The sequence below is a fragment of the Lytechinus pictus genome, unplaced genomic scaffold, assembly GCF_037042905.1.
Source record: "Lytechinus pictus isolate F3 Inbred unplaced genomic scaffold, Lp3.0 scaffold_20, whole genome shotgun sequence".
NCBI lineage: Eukaryota > Metazoa > Echinodermata > Echinoidea > Temnopleuroida > Toxopneustidae > Lytechinus > Lytechinus pictus.
The window spans coordinates 9,996,145-10,016,075 of record NW_026974141.1 but is presented as its reverse complement, the minus strand read 5'-3'; the positions used below and the strand labels follow the sequence as shown (position 1 = coordinate 10,016,075).

The 19,931-nt window shown below is 35.6% G+C and overlaps 1 protein-coding gene across 1 annotated transcript in view; it reads right to left on the bottom strand.

The window, feature by feature from the left end:
- LOC135157965 (uncharacterized) overlaps positions 1 to 19,931 on the bottom strand; it is a 47,372-nt gene that overhangs the window by 257 nt on the left and 27,184 nt on the right. Inside the window, exons 2-5 of the mRNA XM_064115176.1 lie at positions 4,687 to 4,884; positions 2,978 to 3,157; positions 2,065 to 2,250; positions 1,135 to 1,285 (exon numbers count right to left, since the gene is read on the bottom strand). Coding sequence (XP_063971246.1) covers positions 1,135 to 1,285; positions 2,065 to 2,250; positions 2,978 to 3,157; positions 4,687 to 4,884 — 715 coding nt within the window. The remainder of the gene's footprint in view (positions 1 to 1,134; positions 1,286 to 2,064; positions 2,251 to 2,977; positions 3,158 to 4,686; positions 4,885 to 19,931) is intronic.

Sequence of the window (19,931 nt, the reverse complement as noted above, 5' to 3'; positions counted from 1 at the left end):
AGTTAAGCACGAATTTTTGGACGGCTGGCGATAATTTCGTATATTCTCATTCAGATTCTGAAATTTTTCCCATATCAGCTTAATGTAAAACCTGATCGTTGTGGATTAAAATTCTCATTAGCAATAGACAAATGTTTGAATCATTCATTCTTTTTCGAAACGTGACAGGAATGGGAGCAAGTGCCCTAAAATTTTGATTTTAAAAGGTAATTTAGGGTATCTTGCACTGCGGCAAATAGAGGAAGTAATACATCAGAGCTTTTGAAAACTTTTTTGCAGCACTAGCCAAAAACACGTGTGGAGCTACGTGGATTAAACCAACTGATGAACATCATCACGTATAACCCATTTACTATACAAGCTCTTATAAATTTCTAATCAAACACAATTTGTTGTCTTGTTTTATAATGCATGACACGAAAAGTGGTCACCAGTCGTATTCAAATTCCTGCGTAACATATGAATAGATTCGTGAAAGACTTATATGACAATCAACATCATTCCCAAGTTACAGAAGCCCCAGTGCATGAAGGGTTCACTGAAAAGTTAACACCTGCTACATGTATTTAAAAAAATATAGGGCGAATATGTACCATCCTTGATGTCTTTACGTATTGCACATAACGTGTATACTTCAGGTAAGATAAGAGTTCCTTGTTATTCTTGAAATCGTAGATAATAAATTATCTAAACGAAAAATACTTTCATTTGTAAGGATTCATTAATGAGTTTATATGATTCAATTCTAAAAAAATAAACTACATTGTAGAGCTTTATAGTATAAGAGACATTACTCTATAAAAAGCGATGTTAATATTTCATACTCGGCACTCTAACAACTGCATTTCCAAGTTTTAGACAAGTTATCTAAGATTATGAACAATTAACAATATACATTATATGTATACACATACATAATGCATGTATATACGGTATACATATATATATATATATATATATATATATATATATATATATATATATATATATATATATATATATCATTTTTTTATTTCATTTGTATATCATGTTGTGCGCAGATAACAAGATCAGGGTAAGGTTCATCCATTGGTCACTCGATTTAGTAAGAAGAAGAAGAAGAAGAAGACCAACAACAACAAGATAAAAACTCACTTCCTAACGAAAATGAAGAACATCGCCAAACTCATTAAAACCAGAACGAACAAAATGACAGCTACTACAAGTAGGCCGGTGATAAAATACTCTCTGCCACTAACTTCCTTTGGTGGGTTTCTTATTGGCGCAGGAGCTCCTGGGTTCGGACCTATACATTTAAGAATAAGCAAAATCGAAGTAACAATTTTAATTAGCATCTTGCAATCTACATGTTGAACTTTTCATGAATTTGCCAACAGAATGTCCATGAGTCAGCATTAATACACAAAATTTCCCTCTCAAAAGTTATTAAAAGGGAAAAAGGGTAAAAACCGACAACGAATACATTAATATGACATGTTAAGGATAAAAACATTCAAAATACAGGATTTATTAATGCAAGCAATGTTAAAGAACGGTTTTAAGTTTAATTGTGCAAAACCCTCATTTCATCTCTTGGATAATATTTGTTTCAACATTATCTACTATTACATTGCACTGCATTAGGTAAGTTCAATAGTGCCTCCATTAGACCTCTCTCACAGCCCGTCAATTCATGTTCTTTCGGCTTGCAGAAGGATTGTAACAACTCATAGCAATCATTTTAAGATATACTAAATAACCAGAGTCATCTTATTAGTTATCATTCATTTCCTTCGCAATGATTGTTAAGATACAGTTACAGTATAGCAAAAATTGTTACTTAAATTTCGGTGCTGTTTGTTAGTTTATATCGTTTTTTCCATAGGATTATATCTAAGAATTAAGGTATTTCTATAGTACTTGAAATATGAATTTAATTGTAGGAAGAATGGATATAACTTAGAGAAAATAAGTATTCAGGTTGAATGCTTGTCACATTGCCATACCCATAACTAAACTGCTCTTCAAAACTATTGCTAAAGTTCGAAATATTCTGTGGACATTGGTTTTTATGTGTGTAATTACCTGCAATAGGTGTTACATTGAATGCACATGTGATGTACCTTCCTCGCCACAAACCATCTTCTTGGCATTCCCAGACGAACTGCTCAGAGTTATCATTACATGTAATATTCACTTGGTCTCCATTCTTGTAGCGTGGTTTAACAGCTTCAATATATGAGATCGAAGGAATGTTCGGCGGATTGCACGCTGTGAATTAAATAAATGTAAATTTGCCATTTAACTGATAAGCCGTACATACCATTTTTTTGTAATTCTTAAGCAATTAGGGGCCAAAACGTATTATAAATACATACATACATACACACAAACACACACACACACTCTCACCCACACACACACACACACATACATATATATATATACACACATATATATCTAATTATATATATAATAATAATAAATTATGAAGAATAATAAATAAGCCGTTAAATACATATAGTAATGTCCGCATAATTTTGATAGGACATTCCAATGTCAAGATAAAAGTGAAATAAAAATCATATCTGTGTAAAAGGAAGCCCGCAAGAAATAATTTTTTTTTCTAATACTGTTCTGTAGAGATTTACAAAGTGGCCCACTACTCCAAGCGGACCCTTGTTATAGAATGATGCCATTATTATCCCGCCTTCAACTTGGCTGCCTATATAGGCGCTCAATCATTTGATAAATAACTTTCTGCATGGTACCCGTTTACTGCACCTGGTTGGAAAGTGGGGTATGTAGATAAACGCCTTCCCAAAGAACCCAAGAGCTGTGGTGGTTTTCGAACTCCAAACCGCTTGGTTGATAGTCCGCAGTCGTATTCACTCAGCCACAACACCTTTGTGTGTAGGTTCGTAAGTGTGTGTGTATGCCTCGGTGTGTGTGCATAATATGTTCAAGTAAATTGTTTTATTTTCATGTAAGAACTTACCTGGGGCGGGTGAATCACACACTACATTCTGTCCTGTCCATAAGCCATCATCACATTCCAATGTAACCGGTTCTCCCCTTATATCACACGTGACATTCAATCTGTCCCCGGGCTTGTAGGATAGTCGAAAATTCCCAATGGTGGCATAGGGAGGCACTACCGGGGCATTGCAGGAGAGCACTGTTTTGGTAAAATTGTATAAGCATCAAAGTATATATGGCTGTACAACATCATTATAAATAATTCATACAAAACATACAATAAAAAATCCACTGTAGTCATTAGCTAGTCGTGGCCCACGATTCAGACATAGGTGCATTAAAGACAAATGGCGTATCAAGAGGCTCATCAATTATATTGTTAGTTTTGTCTCTTTGCATCAGTGTGTTTCTAGCGAAGGATAGGGTAATTCATTTGATATCAAATTGTTGATGGTTCGATTAACCAACGGATTATGATTTCAGTGGCTACATGGTCAACTTATTTTATTTTACTTGAATGTCATTATCAATCCTTTCCCCGAAGCCGTTTAACCCTGGAGTGACCTCCACAAAACTTATGTTGACATTGCTTCCAACATTCCAGTATTTAAATCCGCTATATAAACTTAAATTCACGTGCAATTTCCTTATCTCATCATCCTGCCGAGTCATATTTCCAAGAGGACGTTTTCGGAAGTGAGGAACACATGATGCAAGATACAATCATAATAGTCAATACCTCAATTATGATATAATGCAATATACTTGAAATGCATTGATAATATCAAAAGTCTGCTTATATACAGTGTCTGTTTCTGGGATCTCATTTTGTAAAGTATCCACTGCTTCCTGACAAGGTTTCACAATGTGCATAACATTTTAAACTGCTCTTGCTATTGAAGTGTTGATTCAACTACATTGCAATATATATATATATATATATATATAAAATACTCTTGATTTTTCTTCATTTCCTTGTTAATGTTCAAAGCGATTAGTGCAACATATTGACGTGTTGGGATCGGTAATTATAATTTAGAAGGGAAGAGTAATGAAGAAACTTTGGAGAAAGTTATGCAGTTCAAATCACTGAGTATTTAATCATCACTTTGAGTTTACAGTCCGAAGTACATGAAGATTCGGATATAACAAGAGACGATAAATAAATAAAAAATTAGAAGTATCAGACTGAGATTGTGAAATAAATACTGGATGGACGTTTAAGTCTTGAAGTCAGTCAGTCTATATGGATGAGTGTGGGTCTAGTATTATCGTCTATCTCTGTAATCAAGATATCTTATTTATATCATTAGTTTTTGGGGTGTAACAATTTAAGGTGGGAGTGATCTAAATTTGTTCTGATTGGTCTACAGGTAACTGTCTATCAAACTTTCTCTGGTATAAGGGGTGTGGTGATGCTCTGTGCAAGTGACTTGGGCTGGAAATGTGAGTCATACTTCTTAGAACTTTTGTTCCTTGAAGTTAGCTGACGTCACTGAGGGTTTGTCTGTTCTGGTCAAGGTTTAGGATTTAAAGGGTATTGGGAGTTGTGGAATTCTTAGATGACATTGGGGGAGTTTGTAAACAAGTGAAAGTGAATGACTGAAATGATAACATGAACTTAAATTCATACTACATAACAATATTATAGACCAATGAAAAATAGTGATATATATATTACAACTATTCATTTGCATGACAACATGGAAATCATCAAGGATGGATTACCTTTTGATGCTGATGGTGGAGGCACTGGGCAAGATACGTCTGGTCCGCTCCACAAGCCTTTATTATGACATTGCAGAGTAAAGCTAGATTGGTCGGCGTCGCAAGTCACAGTCACTCTGTCTCTGAATTGATAGTTCAAGCGAGGATCCTGGATTCTGGCGTGGTTTGGAACGTATGGTGTACTGCAGTTGAGGTGACCTGCCCATTGTAAAAGAAAACTTAAGTTACAACGCTGGCAATGCGAACATAATCGAGGACTTTACTGGGGATCATAATAGTATCGTTTTTTTTCACAATACCATTCATACATGCTTCTCTGCAACATTTCCCCCCGAGATATCATAATTATCATTATATATATATATATATATATATTATGTATATGTTTGCATTTTGTCGTAATTCCTTAATGCACTTCACTTGGAATAATAAATGTTTAAAGAGGAGTACAAATTGTGATTATGGTTATTTTCATATCACGAAATATAAACTGAAAGGTGCCAATTTTTGTGCATTTGCTATTGATATTTTTCCACCAAAGTGCCAATTTTGACATACTAAAGAAGTGCAGAGAAGCATGTCTTTGGAAGCTTGTGCATACTTAGGAGATGAAATAAAGACAAATGACTTTTATAGCAGATAAGGCAAATAAGGCATACGAACACATTGGCTGGAAAGAGATAACGCTCTTCTCTTCGTTGCGATTTCTTGCAACTCCGCCTGCTCATTGTTACGATAAGTGTACTAGAATCCAAGCTAAAACAGAAATAATATGCCCATTTTTTAACCGTATATTTATAATGAATTCGACGGTATTGCAAGTTATCCAAGTCTCAGATTGTACAATAAAACCCACTGGGATGTCATCTGCCACGTACTATAAACATATAGGCCTGCCAACGAAGCCGACCAGTTCATACTATTTGAAAGTTGAAAAAAGTTCCATGTTATAGAGCCAATGGAAAGATATATATTTATATATTTTTTTTGGAGGGGGGGGGGCGAAAAGGAACAACAAGTCTACACAAGAAGTAAACATTATCCTCCTGCTTGTCACTAACTTATAATGTTAAAAAAGGTATCAAACGCAAAAACAAATCTAAATAGATGGTGGGACTCTATTATCCAATGGATATATTTTTATTATAGATGTATACATGTCGTAGCTAATTTTTTTATTGAAAACCACTCATTTTAATTCAAGTGTTCAAACGAAAACCTGTACGAGAATATACGTATTACGGATACTGTGAATGCTGCCTACATTTCAAATTGTGGCATAAATGTTGTTTAGACATGTTAGAGTTGTTGGAATCTTTATTATTATGGTATTCAACATCAAGTCAAACTGTTGCCTTCTATGTAAGGAGGCAGGGGCAGTCTTCGTTACATAGATTTGTGAATATGGGATGGATTGATTGGACTATTATCAGATTATACCTACACAAACTGCAAATTATGGATAAGAGGGACGAGAGAACTCATGACATTTAACCTACTGGGGAGGACAAGAGGCACTATTCAGAATAAGGCAGGTAGGGTTACGTGTGCGTGTGTTCATGTGGGTGTGCACATATATGTGAATGACTTGGTGTCACTGCGTCGGTGCCGTTTATTTGGTTGTGGCGATCATCTATGGTTTCAGAAATCGTGAGCAAACTTTGGATAACACGTCGTAACATTAGTTGTTACTTTATCATCTTTTTTCTCTAGTTTCAATAGCATAACAAATATTGCAGATAAGCTACGTTCTAAAGAAGCACATGATTTTAGTGTGATGAGTGCGAACAGCCAGTCAGTGCATCCCATGCTAGACTTTGAATTTCTCAGTCAAACGTCTCACCTTGTAAATTTCATCCGACGTTCACTTGGAATTTTCGTTGATAGTGATTCGAGTGTGCACCTTTGCCTGTGCTGTCGCTATCGAATATGTTAACGCACTGCGCCATGTCAGAGGGTACGTGGTACTTTCAAAACCAACACCCTTTTCCAGATTATATAGTATGCGATATTTTCTTGATACTCACTCTAAGTTCGCATCACTGAGTTCTGAATGCACTCGATTTCGTAAATACAGCTCTTGAATCATGGTTTCATCTATCGCACCCACACCCACTAACACACACCTGCACATACGCTCATATACACAAATACATTTACTTCAAAGTATAGCATGTATATTATAACGGATTTAACAAAATGTGAAAAGTCGTCCTTGGCATATTAATGTATGCAGATGCAACTTAACTTACAAGCCGGGAATCATTTTGCGTTTTGGAGTACTTTCTGCGCGTTGGACAATTGATAGACAGCAAAAGTGTAAAGGATAAATCTGTTTATCATTATCTCGAAATAAACTCAATTGTATATATCAGTAAGTTTACATGTATCGCACATATGGTTATACAAACATGCTATTGAAAGTACACATTTATGGGTTATGGGATTTAGGGAAAGGAGAAACACATCAGATACATATAACTAAGACAAAATGCATTAAATATTGAAACACATTAATGAAGAAATTAAATAAGCCCTCAATGAAAATGAGAAATGAGGCCAATGTGTTATGCATTTCACAATGAAGACAACAAGTTTCGGTAAAAAAAAAAAGTTTAGTTTGCTTGACTCTCTGAAGGTAAACAAACACTCCGATTTATCATGTACGTTTGACAGTTCAAGTTGGTTGTGCGCCGGTGCACAGAAAACGTTCTGGTTTACAATTTAATCAGCTAAAATATTAATAAATACATCATCGCTCCGAAGGGAAAACTGTGTGATGACCTGTGCAGATCTGTTACATGTATTTGGCAGGTACATAATATTGGAAAATTTGACATATATACAGTAGTACACGCAATTTCCAGGCTTTGCTTTTTCGCTCTCCTGAAGAAGACACTTGGACGCCACTAATACGTAATGATGCAAACGTCTCACCTGGTTTGTGGCATCCTAAGAATACTATTTTCGTCTCTGAACTATACGTGCAGCTTCGGTGCCACTAAATTCTGTAAGCACACCTAGATACTTTGGTCATACTGACCGAGCTGGGATATTTCAGTCAAGATCCAACCATTGTGCTACAGTTCTAGCATTGACAAGTACGTCGGATACTAGTAGAATTCCATGAACAAGATGAACATGATAAATATATCCATGCTCTTTCAATTGCCACTCTTAGCTTGACCTTGACGAAGCCTGCATATTGTTCAGGAATATCCCCAGGTTCATGGGGTTTATCATTTTCTAAAATATGTTCATTGGTTGCTGTTCTTGTTTATCACTGGGTTCTACAGAGATTCTGACGTTGCATATTTCTATTCAGTGTTTTTGTCTGTGTGTGTGTGTGTATTCATCAGTCTGTGATAATACATTTTACTAGTCAATGAAAATTAATATATATATATGTATTTCGGCATTTATTTGTGTCTATGTCACAAACATACTTTGTATTTGGTTGATTCGGTTTGCTCTATTTATATTCCACATTTAAAACTACATAGTGACAATGCTGCAAGTACAAACACAACAAGATAAAGCAATGACATTGCATAGAATTGTACCGAAGACGGTAAGTAAAAAAATGCAGTGAAAGACTATGATTGTGTGATTCATAAATCATTAGTGCCTTAGAACGAAGACGACCCCGACTATCAAATTTGTTTATAAAAACATCGATTAAGTTCTTCGGGGAGACGTCGCCAAATAAAACAGTGCCCTTATTATTGGCATTGCTCTTTAGAAAAAAAAAGGTTAATTTGGAGCCTTAGACCTGTAGACCACGTGGCACAGGCTAATATCTTAGCGGCCTGGATCCGGCTTTAACATTTCAATATTTGGATTGGGTGTGCTGCCTTACATTGGGTAAAGAGAGAGAGAGAGAGGGGGGGGGGGGTGGAAAGAAGCTTGCAAGTTGAATGTCACGCGTGAATGGGGAGGGGTCCACATTTGTAAACTAAAAAAACCTTGCCAAGCTGCGGCTCGGCGCGGTTATCGCCCCCCCCCCCACGTGATAGCATATTTACCCGAACTTGGACAAGATTCAGGAGCAAATTAGCCCTTCATGTAAACCAAACTTAGTCAATGTTAACCAGTACATTGCTTTAATTTATTTGATTCAATTTGAGTACTACATTGTCTAAATACAGACCCCACCATGGACGAAAGATAAAAACACCCCAAGGTAATTATTGCCCCACCAACGTTTAAAGGTATACCAAATACCAACTTAAAATTGAAATGAATAACGAATTTGACGGAGGAGAGAAGAAGGGGGGGGGGGGAGATAAAATATAATATTTATTACTTTATTTTTCCCCGTATGCCAATAGATAACCTTCGCATGTGTTGACTTGGGAACAGGGGAGCCCACCAATATAAAAAACAACAACAAACAAACAAAGACAGCAGCAGCCTGGTGCTTTGGTGGTGAAAGGGCAGGAGACTGAACATTCTAAAATTTACAGAAAAGGACGACATGGGTAAAAGTAATTATTGCAGTAACATATGTGTTGATTGAAACGTCTCACCTGGTTTGTGGTATCCGAGTAATGCTATATAATTGGTTGTCAATGAAGCATACGTGCAGATGCCATATTTCGTAAGCGCAATTAGTCGCTTTGGTCATACTGAACGCGCTGGCATATTGAAAAAGGGCTTCATCAACAGTGATTTCCAAACGACATTTACGATGAAAGTTCAAAAGATGCTCGGCTAAAAAGCAAACAGGTTTTCAGTTTTAACTCTAACTTCCAGCTTTATTTTCAAAATTCATGAAAATTGAAAATTGTTCACTTTTTTTCGAAAAACGTTACTGTCAGGTTAGAAAACTCATGAAATTTGAAGACACCTGGAATTCAAGTAGACCTACCATATTCTATGATCACATCCACATGAAAGAAATTAGGTTGCTTTTTAACATACATTTCTAACGACCCACTGGGCAATTTGTTACCAATTACCAATTTTACCTGATATTACCGGTAATATCACCGGGAAATTTGAGTAACTCCAAATGTTACCGTTATTACCACTCTATTACCGAAATTATAATTCCTGTTGCTACTTGTCCTGTTGCTACTTGCCGACAGTTACCTATAGTTACAACAGGCTGATGATGGGTAATAAGGGTAATTTTGACTGACTTTGATTGGTTATAACATTGCAAACTTTAGTAATAACAGTATTCTTACAGCAATCCCAGCGAAATTTTCAAAGTCCAAATAATAACTGTTATCATCCCGATGAAACCCATATCTTACCGAGTTACAACTGGGTGATGAGGGGTAATATGGTAACGATGAATGACTTGATTTGTTGTAACCTTGTAAACTTGAGTAATAATAATCTTACATCAATCCCAGCGAAATCTTCAATTCCAAAAAAATATTGTTATCACCCTGATGAAACCGACAGTTACCTAGTTACAACAGGGTGATGATGGGTAATAAGGGTAATGTTGAAACCCTTCCATTCCCAGACAGTTAAGTATCAAGATCTGGTTCTTTTATGGGATATCTGGGTCCCATATGGGCCCACATGAAACCCAGATGAAACAAATTTACTTGAACCAACAATGGGGCCCAGATAGGACCCATATGGAAACGAGACCTCCAACCCATGCGGAACCAATTAATATTGGGTAAATGGAGTAATATCAGATGGTAATATCAGGATAATGCTTGGAATATTAGTTTTTCATGAATATTCATTACTACAATACCAATTTTTGAATTTTGTAAAGCTAATATTGCTCTAATAATTAATGTGTCTATGTTTATGTAATGATTCCACCCAGATAAGTTTCAGAAAAATATGTAGTTTATATATCATATTATTCACAATCATAACATTTAATTTTAGAAAAATGTTTTAGTGTTAAATAATTGTTAACCATAATTTGTTGTAAATGTTGTAAACTCGCTCAATATATAAAAGTAAATGACAGGACTCGGTGGATAGGTGTAGGATAGGATTAGGATGTAAGATTTTAGGATAGGATAAGATGATATGGCTAAGAGTAAGGAGTTGTAAAAATGTGCTTCAATGACTAATTAATTTTTTTGATGAGCCCACATTAATTAGGTAATATTGGGTAAACAGAGTAATATTAGGTGGTAATATCATGAAAATTCTTGAAATATTAGTAACATCATACTGGTTATTGGGTAAATGGAGTAATATCAGGTGGTAATATCATGGAAATGTTAAAATATTAGTTACATAATACTGAGAAATACTGTGTAATTGGAGTAATATCAGGTCCAGGTAATGTTGTTACCGCAGTAATATTCATATTATTACCTGTTACAACCCGGATAATATCAGGTAAAATGCCCAGTGGGGAGGGGCTATGTATTTTTACGACGAATTTCAAAAGTAAGTGCAGATTTGCCATGTGCATACCTCCCTAAGGTTAATGAAGCATAATAGGTAATGTTAACAATGTTATTAATTTTTCAAACGCCGATACTATTTCTCTTTGTCTTTGACGAAACCAAAAGAGAAACAGGTAGAGGGAAATATTTACATTCGAAGTGTAATTTTAAATATTATGATTAAATTCAACCATCGAATTACAAAGATTAAGTGAATTCGAGCATAAGCTTAATTTAGTTTATAACATCACACACTTCGTCCTCACAAAACGTGAGGATACACACACAATAAATATATGTATATATATATATATATATATATATATATATATAAACACACACACATCAAACAAAGGAGGACGGGCAGTGATATGGCTTACAAGAATGTAGTTTGAAAACCTCAACTGACAGTGACTTATATAAACGATCAGCACTTTTTACTAATGAGGCAAAAATTATTGTTTTTATTCCATTTATTGCAGTGTGGCGAATATGTTTCAGCCAGTTTTATACATTAGGCATCATTGCATTTCTGAATTAATAAAGCGGCAATTGGTGACGTAACGATCCCACTCATAGAGGATATGAATTGCAACTTTAGCATCTACGCCAAAGGAATATGGATCTCCAATATTTAAGAAAATTAATTGCCCCCCCCCCACACACACACACATCGTGAAAGTTGTTGACAAGAAAAAAAGAAAAGAAAACTAGACTTCATTGATTGGATAGTCATCTATTTGGGGTAGATTTACATAATCGGCTCAAATATCCCAAATTGTTATATGGCAGTTATTATTAAATTCCATTCGTGTGAAGTTCATATTATTTTAATAGTGCAAACGTCTCACTTGGTTTATGGCATTTGATGAAAATGTTGGAATCTGTTTGACAGTGAAGTGAACGTGCAGCTTTGAGTTGTCCGCAATCCTGTAAGCGCAAGTGGTCACTTTGGTCAGACTGTTTGAGCTGGGATGTACCTATGTATTAATGATTTGCTTCACAGTTTTATATTTACAAGAAATTTAGAAACATATATATGAAGTTAATGTGATGTCTTCGAAGGGCTGCAGATGTTACTGTTATATTTTCCCTCAAAACGAATTCTCCCCGTTCCAATTTTTAGCAAAATAGTCATTGGCGTAAGATCCAATGTGCATGCACGCTCCTCAATGTGGAACAGCCTCGGTGAATACACCAACAATTGTAACTCTGTTGAGTCCACAAAAAGTCCAACAAAGTTCTTAAAACCGTACTATCGACGTATTCATTATTCATGCGTCTTGTGCAATGTAGTGTATTCGACACTTATACAGTCGAATTACCTTTATAATCATCAGTCAAGGGAGTTGGTAATGTTGTGTCCATCATGCTTGCTAGGGTATCGCCAATGCATTAAATACATTACTTTTCCAATATTTTTTTAATTTCCAGATTGATTGATACAAATATATAATCATACTGTAGAATAATTGCATGTTCCCATTTTTGAGCAGAGAGAATAAGATTTACATGAAATTAGTCATCAAATTTAGTCTCTTTTAGGGGTGGGGTTATTAGTTTTATGACTGTTATATTCAGGTTGTGAGCCGTCCATGCTCGAGCCTAGGGTACACAGCAAAAACTGTGGTGTTATCCTGTGTTCATAGAGGACCACACACGTTAATTTACTCCGGTGACAGTGTTATTACTACACATTTGGTTGTTACATTTACGCTATTTGGTGCTATGTTCAATCTCTAGGGTGTAATTTTAACACCTCATGGTGTAGTCCTCTATATACAACTGGTGTCAGTTTTAACACCACAGTTTTACAGGGAACCTTGTCAAAAGTCAGAACCGCGTCTTTCGCGCGGGAATTCCACAAGCAGCCGCTCATTACAAGTTCTCACACTTAATCAATGACAAATCATGGTAAAAATAATTTGACAAAATGAAAGCACCCTTGGTGTTCAAAACAAAAACAAAGATGTTGGTATAATCTTTAACGTCTCACCTGATTTGTGGCATGCAATGAAAGCTTGATATCTTTGTGACACTGAACGATACGTGCAGTTTTGCTTGGCTATATTGTATTACACCATGTAAAGGCAATTGAACACTTCGGTCACACTGATCTTGGTGTCAATCCTTATAATACAGCAGGGTTGTATCATCCCCTCAAAATAGATTCTCTGCGATTTTTCTTGTTTGACTGCGCTTTCGCTGACTTTTTATTTGTATGTCTCGCGAAAATTTTGAGTTCAACTTTGCGACCCCCGTGTACGAGGTTTCGACAACCTTTCGCAAGTGCATGCAAACTCCAAAATTGCCCAAGAGCACGAATTCGTGCTTAACTCCGATGCAATTCAGCGTTTTAAAGAATAAATCATTATTTCACCTTTGACTGATTTAACTCTTTAAATTTAATCTTGATTACGATCAGAATAAATAACCCGACAATTCCCATAAAAAAAAATCGAAAAACATAGAGACATGATAAATTTGGAAAAACAATTGAATACTTAAGAAAATAATCGTCAAATAGATTTTTTTAAGTACATCAAATCACAATCTGATAGAGTCAGTAAGTAATAATAAATAAGGGTTCTTATTCAGTTAGACAGAACAAACTTTGACGCATAAATTTCCATAATTAATTAACAATGAAAATTCTCTAGGTATCAGATTTTAGAGTTTTTTTTACGTTATGCCATGGGTAGCGCGAGTGCCACTATCCTATGCCGAGATCATTAGGGGTGGGGCAGAATCAGCCCACATCCTGTCTTCCAAGGCGTCGGAATAGCTCAGTGTTTTAGATGGTTAAGACTACAACCTAATAAGTATTATTTTTTCTTTGCAATTTGACAATTATATTGGTGAATGAAGACTAAATAAAAATGCCATATACCTCTTATTGAACTTTGGTAAACTTGTCAACGATGTCCGCTTATTACGTACATACCACATGCGATGCATTATCAAATTTGTCAAGTAGGTATAGGATAACATTCCAGAGGATCCGTGCAAAAGTGTAGGATATACTGACCTTCTTCCCGTAAATGTAGATCACTCAGATGTATCTTCAGTGTATCGAAAATAGTGTGAAACTTTATAGGAGCCCCCATGACAAACTAGTAGGCAGGAATATTGCGATTATGTTTTTTTTTTTTTTTTTTTTTTTTTTTTGGGGGGGGGGGTGAAATTTGATCATGATAGCAAATCAAAGATGAAATTAAAATAATGCTTCCTTAAAAAAAGTAGGATGAGTAAATATTGTGAAATTCAATACATTACCCTGCCATCGGCCGTTTTCAAGATCAATAAGTTTACTTTTACCAAGCTTAATATCAATTCAAATGAAATCATTTGTCACTGGTCCCTGTAATAAATATACAACGTGTGTAAACGACGGGTTACTTTTAACACTCACTTTTGGTGCCGCCACTTTCCAAGAATGGATGTCGAGTTTTTCTCTCTTTTCACTCATTTTTGGTGTCGGTTCTATACCATTATCGATTTTTCCTGTGCGGAGTCTATTATTATACAAGAGAGAAAAATACACACAAAAAACCAAAAAGGAATAAACACCCCCCCCCCGAAGTAAAAAAAAAAACACACATACACACAAACCACCACCAAAAATATGCATGAAATTGGGCTCATATTTGGTGCCGCCACTTTCCAAGAATGGTTGTCGAGTTTTCCTCTTTTTCACGCATTTCATTGTATCGGTTCTTTACCATTATCAATTTTTCCTGTGCGGAGTCTATTAGAGAGAGAGAAAAAAAAAAAAAAAAAAAAAAAAAAAATAATCACTCCTCCCCCGAAAAAAAACCCAAAACACACACAAAAAACCGCCCAAAAAATGCATGAGATTGGGTTACGCACGCTATATGTGATTGTACAAAACAGACTTCGCTTCCTCCATTCTAGAGTTGCAATATACATGATAAGAAGACAAAGATGGTACTTGAATAATATTTAGTTGGGATTTCTCGAAGACTTGCCGGTAGGGATAGTCAAGCCCGAACCCAGAAAGGCAGCACATTCGTCATGCACGTAGCAGTGGCAGACAGGCAATGTGTATTCGAATGAACTTTAGATTTAGATACGTAGAGCAATGTAGGATGCTCTCTTCTTATACCAAAAGTAATTTTGTGATCGGATGTCATTTTTTTTTTGTGTGTTAACTTATCCGTACAGACATTCGCAGTCGCCTGAATAACTGGCCTGTTTCCATGGTAAAACGGTTAATGCTTTAGTGCTCAGAGCTAAATACCTAAGTTTTATTCCGAACAGATATATTTCTTACACGTTGACAACTTCTTTTAATGGTAAGGCAGCTGCAGGGAACTTTGATATTTTTTAAGCTGCTCAACTAATATCATCTAACTCGATTTTCACACATATAAATTGATGTCGGCTTACTAAGTACTGAACATTTTATTTTAAGTGTGTCGAGCAATGCAAATATGTATTTCATTGTTAAACGTCTCACCTGGTTTGTGGCATCCGACGACTGCTTAGTATATAATTTGTGATTGTAGAATACGAGCAGATATTGGAGTTTCAGCAATTATTTAAGCGCAACGCTCCACTATGGTCATAGTGAACGTGCTGCTAATTTGAGACGTGAAATGTTACAGCAACTTGACTTCATATGTTGGCTTGGGTTAGCATACATTGCAATTGATTCAGTCTAAATGAAATAGTACAGTTTGCCCCAACTGCCATTTGCAAGATTGACTTGATTTGAACATTGTCTTACTAAATGTTATCATCGGCATTGTAATATCATTTGCTAGTAGAAAATATAATGACCTACACTTTCTTTTAATTTTGAGACATGATATTTGAAATGTATTGCTTTTATCTCGAAATCCTCACTGAATGGCCCTATGTCATCTACAAATTTAGATTTCCTTAATAACATATTCAACACAGTTTGTATTATTGTATTAAATAATTAAATGTTTGCCATATTAACCACACGAACGGAACATATTTTATCGATGAAGATATCGCCCACGCAATCGGAATAACCTGTTAGAGGATACTAACAGTTAAGCTTTAATTAGGTAAATTAAAGCATATTAAAACGTCATTTAGTTTTTAAAGGCTAAAAAGCCCCCTCACACCTGACCGAATGTAGGATGACGAAGGGTGACAAATGGTAAAAATGCACGAAAGGCACGCGAATTCAACGAATTCAAATAAAACTTCCGTCAAATCATGCGATCAGTAACAATTGTCAAATTTTATAAACGAACGGTAAGCGAAGGATAAATATGACATGCGAAGGATATCGATTTTTTGGTTCACCTCTTTGAGTAAATTGCAGCCGAAGGCGAGCGAAGGGTTGATAACCCCAATAAGAAGAACGAACAGTAAGCAATGGTTTGATATGGCGTGCGATTAGAAACAAAGACGAGTTCATATGCGCTCCTTGGGGTGTAACTAATTTTTTTGTCATCGTGTTGGTTCGTTAAGGGTTCTTTCGAGATCGGTCCACTTTCGCAAACGCGCGATGAGGAACTATGCGCGACAATAACACACGAACGATAAACGAACGATTACCGCAGACTAGATAAGAGATGCGAATTCAAACAGATGACCAACGATTTTTCAATTCGTCGGGAAATTTTAAACATGATCAAAATTTCCGCGCGAATTTGAATAATCACAGCTGTTAGTTCAAAAGTTGTACGAACCCAAACACGGAGGGTAAACATGATTTACTATTAGTTACCATTGAAAACGAAAAAAAAAAAGTGCCTTTCGCCAGCCATCGCAAAGCATATTTCAGGCAATTCGGTTAGGTGTGAGGGGGCCTTCAGCCAGATAACTGCCAGAAATCGAAACATGCGACGTTTAAACTGCCACTCCCCCTTGTACATGTCTACTTGCTGACTCGTGTGTGTTTGCGATGTGTGGACCCGTTTTCTTACTTTTTAAAGTAAATTTGTATGGTTTTGATTATAGTTCCTGAATATACACTAACATCTACTTCAGTCTCAAAACGTCGAAAGTTGCAATTTCTGCTCTTTACTGCATGTAAATGATCGAAAGATACTTCAGTATTAAACTATGTCCTCGCAGAATAAGCATTACAAGTATAATTATACTTCAAACCGGAATTTTGAAATAAATTGCCCCCACAAAAAAATATATTAAAATGGCCGATGAGTAGATCTACTTATTGGAATACATGCGTTAAATATTAAAATTTGTATTGAGATGACAACCTTTTCATTAGTTGTAACAACACTCACTGCCGTACTACTCACCTTTTTCACAGGGCTGCGATATATTTTATGTTGTACCCGATTGCCAAATGGAAATGGCAATTTGCAGGTGCGGTATTATCTTGCTATGTTAGTAGCTAAGTCCTCTTTCATGAAAGTAATTGAACTTTAATTTATTTAATTTATTTGTTTTTGGGGGCCAACTAAATGACTTCCTTCACTTAAATAACTTATGCTACAAATTAGAGGCTCGGAAATTGATTTTTTTTACAATTTTCAGTTGCTTGGTCTTGCTTGGTCAGACCAAGCAAGAGAACCCACACATCACCCACCTGGTTAAGCACTTACAGTAAAACTTGACGATACCTGAAGAGGGCCCTACTAAATGGCCGAAAGCTTGTACTAATAAAAGTTGAAAAAATCCAGGCTACGTCTCTTGCTTCAATGCTTTTTGAGCTTCTTCGCCAATATATTACTCACTGAAGCACCCACGCAATGTTTAGGTCCTTGCTCATCACAATTATGATTTATATATATATATATATATATATATATATATATACAGTGCGTCCCAGAAAAAAAGAAACAGGGATTCCCACATACTTTTTTTCAGACGCAAATTGATTATGAGGTTTCATTTACATTATTACACCCTTTAATTATTTCTCTACATTTTGATACCGAATATGTGACGAATACGTCACCCATCAATAAGCAAGACCAATTCGAAATTTTAATGTCAAAATCAGGTTGTGCAAAAAACAACATAATGGACAAGGTTGGTTCGTGAAACGACAACCGAGCTTATTCGACGATTCGCTCAATATCATTTCTTTTGTATGCTTTGTTGAGGATCTGTCACTTATCCCTGAAATGAGAGTCGATTCATATTGATACGTGAGTTGCTGTCTCAATATTCATTATTTGTAATATGCCATGCGTGGATGTTTTGCTAAGGTGTTCATCTCAGATTAAAGATGAAATTCAACTCTTACCATAAGTATCAAATTCATAGTAAAAACATGTTTAAGAATGGGGTAATCTATCTTTGCAAACGGGTTTCCTTTTTTGCGGGACGCACAGTGACTGTTTAGCATCCTTCATTCGCTCTTATATTTTAGGTCGTTTATACGTTAAAACGTCTCACCTAGTTTGTGGCATCCAATGCAATACCTATGTATTAATATTCAATCAGGACATCAAATTAATTCCAAAACTCATAAGCGCAGTTCCGCACTTTGGTCATACTGGCTGAGCTGCCTTAAACGAAAATTTCCTCTTGGTATATTCCCAAATTGTCCGTGGATATGTGGAAGCGGTCAACATTTCTTCTATTCGTTTATGGTTAAAGACAGGCAGCTACAGTATTTTATCATATGAGCAATGTGTCATTTTTCACTTTGTGTTTACCTCGTTTTTATTTAAAAAATTAGTTTCAGTGATGGGACTTTTAAAGCAGTTTGTATTGTGAACTTAATTGTTTGGAGACCAATGATGCAATTGGACTGATAATCAGTCAGACGAATAACCGAGGCTTATTTCACTTGGTGATCTGAAAGAAAGCTATACATTCTAATATCGAATGATATGCCTAATTGGCAACCGAAACATATTAAAAAAAACAAAACCTTTAGAACACCATTAAGTCGTGGGCATTTTCGGTTGTCGAAACATACATTTTTTTTTCAAATTCGAATCAACTGCAATTCGTCATTTCAATCCAATTCTTGTGAGACATACTAAGCACATAATTTTCATAGCCAGCTAATTTTACGTGCCAAATTTTATTGTTAAAGAGTTGAAGTAGGTATCATATGCTTTTATCTGTATCCTGCTACCCTCCAACAAACACTACAATGTCAGCGTAAGAGTACTTGTCATTCAAATAAAAAGGAGTAATAAAAAACTACACTCTTCAATGTCCTGGAATGACTATTGCCAAAGATTCAAGTACTTCCGGTCATTTCTTTAGCGGGAAATTCTTATAATGCACATTAAACATTTTGTAACGTCGAATTCCATTTCTTGACTTTGTTTCAATTTCAATTTAGCAATTGTGTGCGTCGCCAAAATAGTTGGTGCTCTAGAGAGATAATGATAAAAGAAACCCGCGTAACAAAACGCTTAACGTAATGCAACTGATTGTGTAAAATAAAATGCACGCAATAGGGGGATCATTGGTTAATTAAAATGAAACTTAAGTGAACTAATGGCTATGGAAATACACTGTAACAAAAATATACTGAAACCTTATTTTCTTCAAATTTTGCAGAAAAGAACTTCCTCCCTAATTCGTTACATGGGGGGGGGGGGTGTTTGCATACCATAATTTGGATTACATTTGTAACAAGTCAATGATATAGAGTCTTTATTAATTTTGGTTTTTTTTTATCAAACGTGTTTATACTTACTACTATTTCCTTATTCATATTACCACGTTCTTAAAATAAATAATAAAAAGAAAGGATGAAGTGCTTACGAAATAAGTAGTTGTTATCATCAACATCTCCTCTCTTTATACACTTATACGTGATTATGAAGTTCAGATGTTATTTCCTTATTCTTATTAAGATGTACTATTGTGAGTATTTCGCCTGTGTTTTCAGGCAAAATGTGCGAGAATTCAGTCTCATTAATATTT